At 43.6% G+C, this 16,675-nt stretch overlaps 1 protein-coding gene across 1 annotated transcript in view; it reads right to left on the reverse strand.

Annotated features, from left to right (window-relative positions):
- LOC126274703 (transmembrane protein 132E) overlaps window positions 1-16,675 on the reverse strand; it is a 370,693-nt gene that overhangs the window by 150,954 nt on the left and 203,064 nt on the right. Inside the window, exons 6-7 of the mRNA XM_049977139.1 lie at window positions 15,165-15,338; window positions 9,817-10,096 (exon numbers count right to left, since the gene is read on the reverse strand). Of these exons, the coding sequence (XP_049833096.1) occupies window positions 9,817-10,096; window positions 15,165-15,338 (454 nt within the window). The remainder of the gene's footprint in view (window positions 1-9,816; window positions 10,097-15,164; window positions 15,339-16,675) is intronic.

Raw genomic sequence — 16,675 nt, forward strand, 5'->3', positions numbered from 1 at the left:
CACCAGTCACGATTTCTAGTACGTTGTTCATGGCACTCCCTCCTACCACTGTACATATATTTGCGACTGCACGAATTATTTCTTACATTCGACCGTTTTTTATCTTCACTGACTGGTCTTATTTCGCCAACAACCCAGTCGAGCACTAACAAATTGTAAAAATTGTCGTTTGTGTAATTATACCTAAGAGAGTTGTGAATTTTATCAGCATAAAATAGGAGTAGATAGTAGATCATTGTATTCGTTAAACCCTCTGACTACGAAACTACCGTACTTGTAAGAGTTAAATTTGGACAGAATCGTCATCAAAAAAATGATTCAAATGGCTCTGAGCACTATGGGACTTAACATCTGAGGTCACCAGTCCCCTAGAACGTAGAACTACTTAAAACTAACTAACCTAAGGACACCACACACATCCATGCCCGAGGCAGGATTCGAACCTGCGACCGTAGCGGTCACGCAGTTCCAGACTGTAGCGCCTAGAACCGCACGGCCACTCCGGCCGGCAGAATCGCCATCGTAATTAGTTTCAAGCAACGTTTACAAAATCCATTTTTTTCGTTACACTCACGAGCATGTTTAAATTAATAATGTTAACGAAGTATCCGACTATGCTGGTGGCAGAACAACCCAACAAATAGAGCCAAAAAATATCTGATAGCAGAGATAGCTTGTATAGCCGAAAATTTTAGTACAGTGGTAGCAGAGAGTGCCACGAACAACGTACTAGAAATAATGGCTGGTGGTCAATGAATGTGGGGTGGAAGCGATTTTGAAGGTCACTGTTGTAGTTTTTCTCCTGAATAATTCGAAAGCCGTGGCCTCCATTGACAACCTATTCCAGAATAAAATTTAGGTGCGTTAAATTTCCTACAAGAAGGATTTGCTAGTTTTATTTTTGTAGGCCTAACGGTTTGCGCATGGCGAGCGAGAGGATTATTCCCTCGCTTGGGTTATACAGGTCAGATTTACAGTTCGGTTTGCATAAAACCACAGCAGTAGGGACGGCTGAACCACCATGCATAAAAGGTGAATCAGAACTCCACCGATAAACTTTCAGAGGTGGTAGTATGGAACAAACCATTTAAAAAAATGTGCTGCAAACATGGGGGGCAAGATACGTACCTTTGGGCTATGAGTACTTCTTCAGATTCGATACTATGAAAAAGTACTCTCCTGCAGCTAGCTTTTTGCATTCTTTGTTTTGGGAGTAGATAGTACGGATGAAAACAAGAAAAAAGCTCAGTAATCACGGGCTACAAGATGCATACTTCAAGAGCTATGAGCACTTGTTCAGTAGAAGAAATGTTTCACTGTAAGGAAGATGAACAAGTGGTCACAGCTGTTAAGGTATGCACTTTAGAGTCCATGTTTATTGATATTTTTTCTGGTTTTGATCTATATTACCACCTCTGAAAATATCGAAAGCAAAGAGCTTGCAGTAGACGTTTCACAGTTGCGAAATGAAAAGGTGCTCTTAGCTCTTAAGGTATGCAATTTAGAGCAGAAGTTTACTAGACACCACCTCTGAAGGTTTGTCGGTGAAGTTCTGGTTGGCCCTATATATGGTAAATAGTAACGGCCCTATACCAGTCGCTTGGCAAATCCGAAAATTAGCTTTAGATTTGTCGGTGACGTCCTATTTGCTAGAAAGTCCTGATCTAGCCACAGGTCTGATCCAGTACTCAGCAAGCCCTTATTTGTGTTCATCAAAAGACAATGCGGAACTGTATCGAATACTCACGGGAAACAAAGAATAACGACGACCTGGTAGACCTTGCCATGGTGGGAAGGCCTGCGTGCCTCAGCGACACAGATAGCCGTACCGTAGGTGCAACCATAAGGAAGGGGTATCTGTTGAGAGGCCAGACAAACGTGTGGTTCCTGAAGAGGGGCAGCAGCCTTTTCAGTAGTTGCAGGTGCATCAGTCTGGATGATTGACTGATATGGCCTTGTAACACTAACCAAAACGGCCTTGCTGTGCTGGTACTACGAACGGCTGAAAGCAAGGGGAAACTACGGCCGTAATTTTTCCTGAGGGCATGCAGCTTTGTTGTATGGTTAAATGATGATGCCGTCCTCTTGGGTAAAATATTTAGGAGGTAAAATAGTCCCCCATTCGGATCTCCTGGCAGGGACTACTCAAGAGGACGTCGTTATCAGGAGAAAGAAAACTGGCGTTCTACGGATCGGAGCGTGGAATGTCAGATCCCTTAATCGGGCAGGTAGATTAGAAAATATAAAAAGGGTAATGGACAGGTTAAAGTTGGATATAGTGGGAATTAGTGAAGTTCGGTGGCAGGAGGAACAAGACTTTTGGTCAGGTGAATACAGGGTTATAAATACAAAATCAAATAGGGGTAATGCAGGACTAGGTTTAATCATGAATAAAGTAATGGGAATGCGGGTAAGTTACTACAAACAGCATAGTGAACGCATTATTGTGGCCATGATAGATACGAAGCCCACACCTACTACAGTAGTACAAGTTTATATGCCAACTAGCTCTGCAGATGACGAAGAAATTGAAGAATGTATGATGACATAAACCAAATTATTTAGATAGTGAAGGGAGACGAAAATTTAATAGTCATGGGTGACTGGAATTCTACAAACGAAAAGAAGGAAATGTAGTAAGTGAATATGGAAATGAAAGAGGAAGACGCCCGATAGAATTTTGCACAGAACACAACTTAATCAGAGCTAACACTTGGTTCAAGAACCATGAAAGAAGGTTGTATACATGTAAGAACCCTGGAGATACTAAAAGGTATCAGATAGATTATATAATGGTAAGACAGAGATTTAGGAACCAGGTTTTAAGTTGTAAGATATTTCCAGGGGCAGATGTGGACTCTGACCAGACTCTATTGGTTATGAACTGCAGATTAAAACTGAAGAAACTGCAAAAAGGTGGGAATTTAAGGAGATGGGACCTGGATAAACTAAAAGAACCAGAGGTTGTACAGAGTTTCAGGGAGAGCATAAGGGAACATTTGACAAGAATGGGGGAAAGAAATACAGTAGAAGAAGAATGGGTAGCTTTGAGGGATGAAGTAGTGAAGGCAGCAGATGATCAAGTAGGTAAACACACGAAGGCTAGTAGAAATCCTTGGGTGTCAGAAGAAATATTGAATTTAATTGACGAAAGGAGAAAATATAAAAATGCAGTAAATGAACCAGGCAAAAAGGAATACAAACGTCTCAAAAATGAGATCGACAGGAAGTGTAAAATAGCTAAGCAGGGATTGCTAGAGGACAAATGTAACGATGTAGAGGCTTATCTCACGAGGGGTAAGATAGATACTGCCTACAGGAAAATTAAAGAGACCTTTGAAGAAAAGAGAGCCACTTGTATGAATATCAAGAGCTCAGATGGAAACCTAGTTCTAAGCAATGAAGGGAAAGCAGAAAGGTGGAAGGAGTATATAGAGGGTCTATACAAGGGCGATGTTATAGAAATGGAAGAGGATGTAGATGAAGATGAAATGGGAGATATCATACTGCGTGAAGAGTTTGATAGAGCTGAAAGACCTAAGTCTAAACAAGGCCCCGGGAGTAGACAACATTCCACTAGAACTACTGACAGCCTTAAGAGAGCCAGTCCTGACAAAACTCTACCATCTGGTGAGCAAAATCTATGAGACAGGCGACATATCCTCAGACTTCAAGAAGAATATAATAATTCCAATTCCAAAGAAAGCAGGCGTTTATGGATGTGAAAATTACCGAACTATCAGTTTAATAAGTCACAGTTGCAAAATACGAACGCGAATTCTTTACAGAGGAATGGAAAAACTGGTAGAAGCAGACCTCGGAGAAGATCAGTTTGGATTCCGTAGAAATATGGGAACACATGAGGCAATACTGACCCTACGACTTATTTTAGAAGCTAGATTAAGAAAAGGCAAACCTATGTATCTAGAATTTGTAGACATAGAGAAAGCTTTTCACAATGTTGACTGGAATACTCTCTTTAAAATTCTGAAGGTGGCAGGTGTAAAATACAGGGAGTGAAAGGCTATTTACAATTAGTACAGAAACCAGATGGCAGTTATAAGAGTCGAGGGACATGAAAGGGAAGCAGTGGTTGGTAAGGGAGTGAGACAGGGTTGCAGCCTCTCCCCGACGTTATTCAATCTGTATATTGAGCAAGCAGAAGAGGAACAAGAGAAAAATTCGGAGTAGGTATTAAAATCCACGGAGAAGAAATAAAAACTTTGAGGTTCCCCGATGACATTGTAATTCTGCCAGAGACAGTAAAGGACTTGGAAGAGCAGTTGAACGGGATGGACAGTGTTTTGAAAGGAGGACATAAGATGAACATCAACAAAAGCAAAACGAGGATAATGAAACGTAGTCGAATTAAGTCGGGTGATGCTGAGGGAATTAGATTAGGAAATAAGACACTTAAAGTAGTAAAGAGTTTTGCTATTTGGGAAGCAAAATAACTGATGATGGTCGAAGTAGAGAGGATATAAAATGTAGACTGGCAATGGCAATGAAAGAGTTTCTGAAGAAGAGAAATTTGTTAACATCGAGTATAGATTTAAGTGTCAGGAAGTCGTTTCTGAAAGTATTTGTATGGAGTGTAGCCATGTACGGAAGTGAAACATGGACGATAAATAGTTTGGACAAGAAGAGAATAGAAGCTTTCGAAAAGTGGTGTTACAGAAAAATGCTGAAGATTAGATGGGTAGATCACATAACTAATGAGGAGGTATTGAATAGAATTGGGGAGGAGTTCGTGGCACAAATTGACTAGAAGAAGGGATCGGTTGGTAGGACATGTTCTGAGGCATCAAGGGATCACCATTTTAGTATTGGAGGGCAGCGTGGAGGATAAAAATCGTAGAGGGAGGCCAAGAGATGAATACACTAAGCAGATTCAGAAGGATGTAGGTTGCAGTAGGTAGTGGGAGATGAAGAAGCTTGCACGGGATAGAGTAGCACGGAGAGCCGCATCAAACCAGTCTCAGGACTGAAAACCACAACAACAACAACGTCGTTTATGGGCCGCATCCGTTGGCTGTGTTGGTCGGGTTCATTCTCCAGCCTCTAAATAAGATGGCCGGTCTTCCGTTAATCCGGTTCAGTGCTGTAGTCTTCGCCAGAGTAGTACGGGAAGTTGAGGTGTCTAAAGTGTTGCTTGTATGGAAGTCGGGCGTTAGTGATCCTGAGATTTTGTGAGAAACGGAGGCATTTAGTGGACTGCCATTCGCTAGGTGGACAGAGATATATTATAAGATGGAGGCAAGCATGAGCTAGCTGTTTGATAATCACGAGGTAGACGTTATGTAAGACAATAAAGTCCATTTGTCCCATTGGAAACAGGTGGTGTTTAGAGGCCCTCCTCCTCTTATCCTTAGACTGTTGTCCAGTTTTGTTTATGGAGGAAATACAGGATGGGGCAAATAAAAGAAGCCCGGACCACCTTACATTACCAACATTTTGAGACCACTTGTGGCTGCATGTAGGGAGGAGGAAAGGACCTACGGTTACTTCCAACCGGATGGAGCAACTGTGCATACAGCCGGCCGAACTTTGGATCATATTTACGCAATCTTCACCATGACAGAGTTGTTAGCAGCCTTCAGTCTCGGCGCCACCCTAAATGGCCAGCCAGGTCACCTGATCTGTAAGTGTGCGATTACTTTGTTTGGGAAGGCGTCAAGTCTAAGGTCTTCAAGAACAGCAGCAGAACGTTTCGAATGATACTTCAGCAAGTCCTGGAGCCCAGCTTCGAGCTGCCTTCAGCAACTTGCTGACGAAGGTCTGAAAGTGCCAGGAGACGAATGGTGGTCACTCTCAACATCTTCTGTAGTCAGGTTAGTATTATATCTCCTTTCTTCTGCTTCCCTGGAACTATTTGCCCGACCCCGTGCTACAAATCGTTTGGTGTAGTAACTCATAGTGGTGCTCTAGCCTGAGAGCCTTTTGAAAATAATTGGATTGCTACAAGCCATTGATTAGTAATATAGAAGAAGTGAATGTTGCAACTCTGTCTAGACTAGTAACCCTTATTGCGAGTGATAGTATTAGCTAAGCTTCTGGTGAGACTCCCTGGTTGTATGACCGTAGCCCTCAAAACGTTTCGCCCGGAACTGTGCTCGACATTTTCAGAATGCTCTGTTCCGTAGGTCGGACGTTGGAGAGTGACATAAATACGGAGGTAAAAGGGCGCGGTCGAAGTACTCCACAGTATTTATGTCGCTCTCCGAAGAGCGTTATTGGTCAGCCCACTGACCACCACCATGCAACTGTGGCCACATCTGAAGCAAACCACACTGAATAGGGTCAACAGCATCCAGAAGACAACCACCGAGAGGCTACAGCACGATTCAAGAAGCTGGAGAAAGAGGATCCATGTGTTCAGATCTCCGTCAATCCCAGGGGGAGCAGCCACCCCTATGAAGGTACCTGCAGTTCCTAACCATCAGTCGACAAGACTCGGTGAAACCAGACCATCTCCGAAAATGTCCGACGTAGTTCTGGACGAAATTTTAGGAACTGAAAGTTTCATGAACCACGGTCATACAACCTGGAAGACTCGCCAGCAGCTAAGAGATTCGGTGGTGAAAGCCTTCACTGCATCGTTATCGACTATGCTTCTTGAAAACGAGGAGTCTGTGGTTCTTTTTCCAATCGTTTGGTACCTTGCGTTGCTGCATTTTTTTCTCTATACGAATTTTTTCTGTTGCTGTACCATTAATTTTCTCCATTCCTCGTATGCATATTTTATTTTTTATCAAAACCTATCAGCTGCTTCGTTTAATTTTCACAGAACTGATTTTTTTATTCGTGTCAAAGGCATCAATTACAAGAGAATTAAGAGAAATTAAGTTATAAAACTTGTTATAGACAATGGACATTAACTTGTAAACATGAAAAAGGACATTTTTCAAGAGTTTCTTTACATCACCCAACACCAGTTCGTAATCTGTTGAGCGACTTCCAAGTACATCAGTTCTCATTACCACCGGAGGGAGGTGGTTCTTATTTAGGTTGCCTCCAGCCTAGAGGAGCAGTCTCTACTCTCTTTCTCCACGTGTCTAGCCTTTGGTTTGTGTTGTTGTTTGCATAGACCCTTACAAAAATTTTTCTGGACTTTAAGCGAGACGGTGCTGGCGAATGGCCAAATAATGGATGAGTGTCAGATGTCAAGACTCTACGTCCTTCTGCTTGAGCAGTTGTTTCACGCCTGATGTCGGGCGGAGCTACACTTGATAGATGATAGAGCTGCTACACTATAGTGGGTCTCAGGCACCCAGTGATTATGCGGCACGTCTCATTCAGAGCGGTGTCCAGGTGCCTAGCAAGGCAGGAGTTACGCCAGACATGCGCTGCGTATTCACCAGCAGAGTAGCACAACGCCAAAGCCGAAGGCCGAACAGTAATTGGCTGTGCACCCCAGTTAGATCCCCTTTGTTTTCGCATGGTATTATTGCTTGCGGACACTTTCATTTTTGTGTTTCGACAAAGCGTTTTGAACGTTAGGGTCCGAACTAAGGTCACTCCAAGATACTTTGGGGAAAATGAATGTTCAAGTTGAGTGCCATTCCATGAAATATTTAATTGTTCGATGGCCTGTCTGTTTTTAGGTGGGAAGCACAGGCTTGCTTTTTCGTAGGGTCAGACCGTAGCTTGTTACTTTTGCAGAACCGTCCTAATTCTTCCAGTGCTTCAGACAGCTCGACGTAATGGAAATCCTTTCCTTTAGGTGGCCAATGCGATATCATTCCGGTGTACAGCGGGAGTGGTTGATCATTCGTATACATATTAAAGAGTCCTTGAAATTCCACGAAAAATCACCTGTTGCTAAAGAAGATGGCTGCTAAGGTGATTAAATAGAGTCATTAGTGATGTCACAAAAATTTTCGGGAGTAATTTATGGTTCACAGTGTCGTACGCAGCAGACAGGTCAACAAAGGCCACACCGGTTATCATACGTGATTCAAAACCGTCTTCGATGAACTGGGTGAGACTGAGGAACTGTGATGTGCAGCGTTTACCCACTCTAATGCCAACCTTTTGAGGTACTAGAGCAGTGTCAATTGCTGCTGTTAAGCGGTTCACAATCATTCTCTCCAAGATTTTATACAAATGGCAAAGAAGAGATATGGGATGGTAATTCTTAGGGTCATTGTTCTCTGTATCGGGTTTAAGGATAGCTATGACAGGAGCTTTCCGCCAGACTTTGGGGATGCTACCAGAGCGTAAGCAGTTGTTAAAAAGTTCTACACTCATGCGCATAAATTAGGATAATGCTGATACATGATGAAACAACACTCGGGTGAGCGATTTGCGGTTTTAAATCACGGTGCATTTGACCTGCGGTTGTCGCACCATGGCGCTGGCAGCAGTCCACATACGCAGAGGTGTGTTGACGCATGTCATAGTACGGTGCAGCGAGTAAGAGTGCAGACGTTTTCAGATGTGCTAATGGTGACTGTGTGTTAAAAATGGTTCAAAGAACACGTATTAATGACCTTATGAGGGGTAGAAAACTAGGATGACTGGAGGCTAGTCAGGAAATGTGTCAAAGTGCTACAGTAAGGTACGTCCACAGTGTACAACACCACAAGAAGACCTATATATCACCATCAATGCCCGCAGACGGCCAAGGAATACTGTAGATAGCTTTGCTCGGGATCTTACCGCAGCCAGTGGAACAGTTGTCTCCAGACACACAGTCTATATACGACTGAACATATATGGTCTATTTGCGTGGAGTCCTGCAAGGTGTATTCCAGTGACCCCTGGTCACAGGAGAGCCAGTAAAGCCTGGTGTCAAGAACACAGTACATGGTCATTGGAACAGTGGTCCTAGGTTATGTTCACGGACGAGGCCAGGTATATTCTGAATAGTGATACTTGCCAGGTTTTCATCTGGCGTGAACCAGGAACCAGATACCAACTCCTTAATGTCCTCGAAAGGGACCTGTATGGAGGTCGTGGTTCGATGGTGTGGGATAGGATTATGATTGGTGCACGTGCACCCCTGCGTGTCTTTGACAGAGGAGCTGTAACAGGTCAGGTGTATCGAGACATCATTTTGCACCAGTATGTCCGCCTTTTCAGGGGTGCAGTGTGTTCCACCTTCCTCCTGATGGCCCCACCGAGATGCCGTCGTGGAGGAGTACCTCGAAACAGAAAATATCAGGCGAATGCAGAGGCCCGCCTGTTCGTCAGACCTAAACCCCATCGAGAACGTCTGGGATGCTCTCGGTCGAGGTATCGCTGCGCGTCTTCAAACCCCTACGACACTTCAGGAGCTCCGACAGGCACTGGTGCAAGAATGGGAGGCTATACCCCAGCGGCTGCTCGATCACCTGATCCAGAGCATGCCAATCCGTTGTGCGGTCTGTGTACGTGTGCTTGGTGATCATATCCCATACTGACGTCGGGGTACATGCGCAGGAAATAGTGCCGTTTTGTGGCACATATGTTTCGGGGCAGTTTTCTCGACTTATCACCAATACCGTGGACTTACAGATCTGTGTCATGTGTGTTCCCTATGTGCCAACGCTATTAGCACCAGTTTTGTGTAGTGCCACTTAGTGTGGCACCACATTCTGAAATTATCCTTAATTTATGAGCATGAGTGTAGAACCCATTTTAGTGTTGCAGGACTAAAATGTTTTATTTGTTCATTCGCAAGATCATCCAGCCCAGCACCCTTTCCTGTTTTACACTTAATAATCGCCCTCTGCAGCTCTGATGATCAAATCTGAAGATGACGGCCGGAATCAGTAATGTGTGATTTACGCAAAAGCAAAGTGTTGCTGTCTCGCAGCACAGCGTGAGACCGACCTTGGAGATGGGCAGCACGGCCTGGATGTCGTCCTTGTGCACCTCGAGCCTGGCGGTGTGCCTCCGCCGGCCGGACGCCTCGAGCAGCGCGGGCTTCCTGGCCGCCCCCGCCGCCCCCGCTGCCGCCGCCACGTCGCCGGCCAGCACGTAGCGCGCGCTCAGCACGAGGCGCGCGTCCGCCGCCCCCGCGCCGCCCTCGTCTGACACGGCCACCAGCAGAGAGAACACTTCCTCCGCCTTGGACGGCCCTCCGCCGCCGCCACCGGCCGCTCCGCCGCTCCTGCACAATCACTCAGTCACTCGAGGCATCGCGTTTTCATACGGTCAAAGTTCTGTAAGTACTTGTACCGTGAGAGAAAAAGAGAAAACGCTAAAAAATGAATGTAAAGCACAGATGTTAAGTTGGAACACTGTTTCAAAGACAACTTCTATCCAGTAGAACAAATGTTTTATTTTCTTCAGCCTATAGTTACACCGTCATACTTTGGAATTATTTGGCTACGGAAATTAGTGCCATAACACTCCGTGCTAGGACAAAAAAAAATCACAGTGAACAATTAAAATCTGCTTTACATACCTTTATAAAATATTTTTCAATATTGTAGCTAAAATAAAGTACGAAGTGCAATCTTAAAATACAGGCTACCCCCAAACCCCTGGCACGCAGACGTCTTCTTGGTTTTCTTTGCTTTAATGTTATGATTGTGTTGATCAGAAAATGTTGCTGCAGAAACGACCATTATGGAATAAGAGGAGTATTTCTCAACTGCTACCTCTTGTACTTTAAGAACAGACGAAAAAAAAGATCATTCTCCACAATAATGGTAATGATTATGATATGGCGTCTGATAGGGGCACTATTAAGTAGGGAATGCGGCTTCGATGCTGTTTCTTATACGAGGGTCATTCCATAAGTTATGGCAACTACCGTGTACCTTGCGAGCTTGTGGTATTCTTGTAATCGTAGAAAATACTTTCGAAAGCCCACGATAAACATTCCGAAATTAACCGACAGGCCAGCCGAAGTGGCCGAGCGATTCTAGGCGCTACAGTCTGGAACCCCGCGACCGCTACGGTTGCAAGTTCGAATCCTGCCTCGGGCATGGGTGTATGTGATGTCCTTAGGTTAGTTAGGTTTAAGTAGTTCTAAGTTCTAAGACACTGATGACCTCAGCATTTAAGTTCCATAGTGCTCAGAGCCATTTGAACCATTTTTTCAACCGACAGCTCGCTACCACATGCGAGGATGGGTCGGTACTAGCGCCTAAAACATTCATGCAACAAAAATCATACGTGAAAGTTAGCTTCTCGCTGACACAAATGCTACTCATTGTCATGCGGAACTATTGGCCGCTATGGCTGAAGGCGTAAACGTCCGGGCGTTGTATAATGCAGTCATACTGCATGATACCGCTATTACGCACACAGCAGACATGATGAACTCTGTACAGATATGGGGTTGAAAATTCTTCTCCAGCCATCCTACTCACTAGACACCCATCCATGCGACTTCGACCTCGTTCCATAACTGAAGAAACCATTGTGTGGCAGATGCTTTGCAAACGGGGCGGATATCCTCGCATTTCGGCGACAATTGGCACACACTGATGTCAATGCTAATGGAATTTAACGCCTTCCCCATCGTTAGCAACGCTGTCTCGATCCATTCGGGACTGTTTTGAAGGATAGTTTATTTGATTCATTTTTGTTCCATTTGCACTCGTGCGAAATAAATTTACATTGATTTCAAATAATGCATGTGTTCCATGTCACCCTTTGCTGTGACCTGTACTGGAACTCTGTTGTATATTAGAATTCTGATACACACTGCGTTACCTCTTCATCGCACACCGTGAAACTACTACGTTGTCGCATTATCAAAAATGGTTCAAATGGCTCTAACTACTATGGGACTTAACATCTGAGGTCATCATTCCCCTAGACTTAGAACTACTTAAACCTAACTAAGCTAAGGACATCACACACTCTCATGCCCGAGGCAGGGCTCGATCCTGCGACCGTAGCAGCAGCGCGGTTCCGGACCGAAACGCCTAGAATCCCTCAGCCACAGCGGCCGGTGTCGCATTATTCCAAGATATGCCATAGCTTGCATGACGTATGGAATGATCCTCGTATATACAAGGTGGTCATAAACAGTCTGAAAAGCTTTTATGGGTGTTGCAGGGCATGCAATGCTGAGAAGTATTTGATAAGAAAAAAAGTGATACATTGCACCGTTTCCACGTTAATTAGCACTGAATTTACCCAATCAATCCGTTGTGTGTTCAGATTCAAGAATCTACCCGTCGCCTCCCCCCCCCCCCCCCCCTCCTCCAGAGACGGTGTCGCCTAACGTGTTCTTCGCTTAGATTCATAAAACAGAATAAGAGAGCGATACAAATGAGACGATAATAAGGTTCGAGCTCGAACCAAAGGCTGAGCAGTCTCGCGCGCTGTCATCTACGCTATGAGAACAGCTGACACTAATTGTATCTGGCGGGGCTCTTGAATTTGCGCGCGCAACTGTCTGATTGGCTAACTTCTTTGCTAGTTAACTAGGAACGTCGAAACGTATGGAACTTTTTCTTAACAATTATTTCTCTGTATAGCCTGTCCTGCAACACCCTTACAAGCTTTCAGACTGTTTATGACCAACCGGTATAAATTATATAAATATAAATTATATACCTCCTAATATGACGCTTGATTCTAAAGTTTGTTTGCTAATGACACTAGCTTGTTAATGAATAGTCCTGAGTGCAACACAGGCAATGTATCAATTCGTACGGTTCACGACATAACTTAATGGCCTGTAGAAAATCAGTCTTTGCTACATCTCGGGAAGACTCAGTTTTTACAGTTTTTAACACACACTACGTATAATTGAGTGTGAACAATCCAAATAGTACAGTTCAAGACGTAAGTTCATAGCTTATAAAAAATCAGTTTATGCTAAATCACAGGAAGACTCAGTTTGTATAGTTTCTAACACACAATACGTATGATTAGTGAGTCTGAACACCTAATTCGTAGTCGTTCATGTAGAAGGTACGCTGTCATAGAAATCCTATGTTCCGAAACTTGTTCAAAAACTAAGTTGTGCTGTATTTATCATTAGAATAGAGTATGCATGAAGTAATGTTTCAACACAAAAATTAGTCTACTTTACCTTCATTCATTCCTAACGCAAGGCATTATTTCCCTGGATAACTATTCCCCTTTACAAAGTCTATTCTTCGCTCAGTTCGCACAATATGTGGTGTAAGTTCATGAACTTTTTGTAGACTTCTGTTGAGAAGTCTCATAATTCTCATATTGGCCTTTACGTATATATTTTCTTTAATGCCGTCTTCCTCTAACTGTATAAGCTTATAGCCAAGAATTATCAGATTTCATTCAGTTAATACTTGGCAGAATTCTGGTCTGTGTTTGGATTGCACCTCCTTGACTCTTGTGCAGAAAGGTGTACAGTACAGTATTCTGCTACGTCTATTTTCAACAAGCTGCCACAAGAATTAAAGCGTCTTAGCAATCGCACGTTCAAGTCTAAATTTAAGAATTTCCCCGTGGTTCACTCTTTCTTTGCTGTCAGGGAGTTCCTGAAAAAATTTCTATGTCATATTGTTCCTTAAGCGAATGTACACCAGCAGTTTGCAGTCAATATAGGAGTCGAGTAAATTTTATTTTGTTATTAACTTCTCTGTTATAATTTCATGTAGTGCAGAGATTGCTCGTCAATTTTGTTCTACAGAACTATACATATATTTTTATATGAAATGCAAAAGACGGAAAGATAAAAAAATGTCCCTTTGCGTATTGCTATAAGACACTTACTTTTATAGCCGATAGATATATAAAGGTGTTCATTTAAACTGAAATAATAGAAGTATCTCGAAAATTACACATCGGACCAAAAAAAGTTATGATTCTAATTTGTTTGTTTGGGAGGCAGACACCCACCGCCACCACACCCATTGAAATGTTCAATGGGGACCCCAGTTTTTTTTATTGCAGATTACGATTCTACGGCAGAACATACATACGTTTTGTGTGAAGCATACTATTCGTTTCGCCACGGTTTTCGCTGTAATCGGGGCAATAGAAATCAGTACACAATCGTAACTTATGACTTGCTACTCAATGAGCCTCGAATATCCAATGGCACGTGCGACAGGCCAGTATTTCATAACTTGCAATTGGAAACCCCATCCGCAAAGTTGTATTCCTCCAACTTATCGGACAGGGGACTAGTCGACGCGTTCTCGTCGTCGTGTAGCGAGCTACGACGGTCACGATCAATGGACCACCCTGTAGACGTACCAAATCGGATGATTCTTTTTGATACGCCCTGTACATTGCAAAAATGTCAGCAGGACCGGGAGGGAACTCTAGTGGCAAAAGAGGAGGGGGTCATAAAAACACTAGTGGATAGGGCCAATAATATTTGTGAACCAGGCTACTTACAAGAAGAACTAAATCATTTACGAATGGCTTTTGCGAAAAATGGTTATACGAAAAACGAGATTAACCGAGCACTTCACCCAAGTAGGAAAATGCCTAAAAATAGGAGACAGCAACAACCATCAGCTGGAAAAGTATTTCTTCCGTTCATCCATAACATCACGGATCGCATTGGGAAAGTACTAGCCAAGTTTCAGGTGGAGACTATTTTCAGACCTACTAAGAAAATTAGCGAATGCCTAAGATCAACAAAAGATACTCGTCATCCCCTAGCCACCCTAGGGGTATATAAAATTCAGTGTAGTTGTGGCAGCGTTTACATAGGAACTACAAAAAGAAGCATCAATACACGTTTGACGGAGCACAAAAGAAACTGTCGCTTGGGACATATCGACAAATCGGCAGTAGCGGAACATGTTTTTAAGGATGGAGATCACGAAATAAAATTTGGTGCGACAAGCGTGCTAGCGAGGACGTCGCATTATTATACACGTATGTATAGAGAGGCAATTGAAACCCACAAACATCAATACAATTTTAATCGTAAAGAAGAAGGATTGAAATTGGACAAGATATGGCGGTCGACGTTGCATCAATCACGTGACAATCGATTGCCTGCAATCGAGAGAACAGACGATAGCCAGAGATAGCTACACATCGACGCCCCGTGACGTGCGGTGGCGCCCTCTACGATCTCCATATAAGCGGCGGCCCCAACTCCTAGCAGCCAGTCGTCGACTCACCTCGGAAGATATTCTCCGTAGTTGAGAACGAACCGTCAGGGAGAAGCAGTTCTACAGACCGACCACGGCAATTTAGGCCGGAAGTGTTTACTGATGAAGACGCCGGCCGTGAAAGCGTAAATGGGATGCTAGTGGCTGACTCACCCCGGCTTGCCGTGCGGCGAGGGCTGCAGCTGCGGCGGCGCGTCGGCGAGGCTGTCCCTGCGGAAGGCGGTGACGGTGGCGGCGGTGTGCTTGCCGTTGAGCGACGCCGTCACGTTCCAGCGCTCCGAGCTCGCCTCGGCGCCCAGCAGCCGCAGGCCGTTCTTCACGCGCACCCTGACAACCAAACAACACACCACTTACCGCACGTTCCTCCTCCTCTCTTTTTCTCTATACCTCTATCACTGTCCACTGTGCGTGGTGCTCGGGATACACCCGATAGACATAACTTATTAACCCAAGGACGCACAAGCCTTTTTTTCTAGCTTAGATGCCTAAGGGAGGGTGGGAGGGGGGTTCGGCGAGCCCACAGGTATTAAATAAGTTTATTGACGAAAAATTACAACTTTCAAAATGGTTTATGTATTTTAACTAAGGCATCGGTTTATAAATGCTGTTAATTGTTATAAATATTGGACTGACTGTATAAAAAATTGACATATTACAATACAAAATACAGATGTGTTCCTATACAATAGACTACTCTGACAAGGGGAGGCCACCAATTGTGAAATTCAGATTCGATTCATACTGCGCAAATAAAAGCTCATGCCGTACAGAAGATATCGCCGTCGTTCGAAGCAAACAGTGTACAAGACCATCGAAAACATCGAATTCGCTACAACAGCTGGACACAAGAAGAATCGAATTCCAGTGAAGTCTGTCGCTGCACAAGCACTGCTGGATGGTCCTGCTGTTTTCGTCAGTTGTAGACTTAATTTTAGTTTAGATATAAACGATTCCTTTGGTCATGGTAACGGATGGTTTACCGTTGCCATTGTTCGTGGTGGTACAGGAGTACCAAGTGTGGCTGCACTTGAAAGTTTTGTTGACAGAGACGTTATTGCATTTCGCAATTACCATATTTCTGAATTGGCTAATAAGGATTTTGGTAAATCAGCCTATGTTTCTCCATCTTCTTTGTCATTATATACTCGTAACAGGAGGAAAATATCTGTAAACGAATCTGTATTTATTTGGGTTAAAGGCAAAGGTGTATGTGAATATGTAAAGTTTGTTGGTGATTGTACCGTATATTTTCATAAATAAATTGTTTTTTTGCAAACTGATCTGTAGCGTAGCAGAGAACCTGACAAGGGTACATCTAGAACCGTACAGAAGTAATGTGGCAAAGCACCAAGATGCACTTCTCAGCCGTTGTCGAGAAAATCGACAGTTAAAAGAAACCGTTGCGGTGAAATACTCTCCACGATTTATAATTACCTACAGTGTCGTGGTGGTTCAGCGGTAAGCGCTCGGGTTCGTAATCCGAAGGTTGCCGGATCGAATCTCGCGCCATTCAACCTTTTTTTTTAGTATTTGTTTTTGTAATTCAAAGATATATATATATATATATATAAATTCTAACGCTTGACTTACACGTATTCGTTTCGGATTATCGTGTCTACGTCTTCCGTTAACTACACGTGTAAACATTATGAAGACAATTAATA

This window comes from Schistocerca gregaria, chromosome 1 (genome assembly GCF_023897955.1).
Source record: "Schistocerca gregaria isolate iqSchGreg1 chromosome 1, iqSchGreg1.2, whole genome shotgun sequence".
Lineage (NCBI taxonomy): Eukaryota > Metazoa > Arthropoda > Insecta > Orthoptera > Acrididae > Schistocerca > Schistocerca gregaria.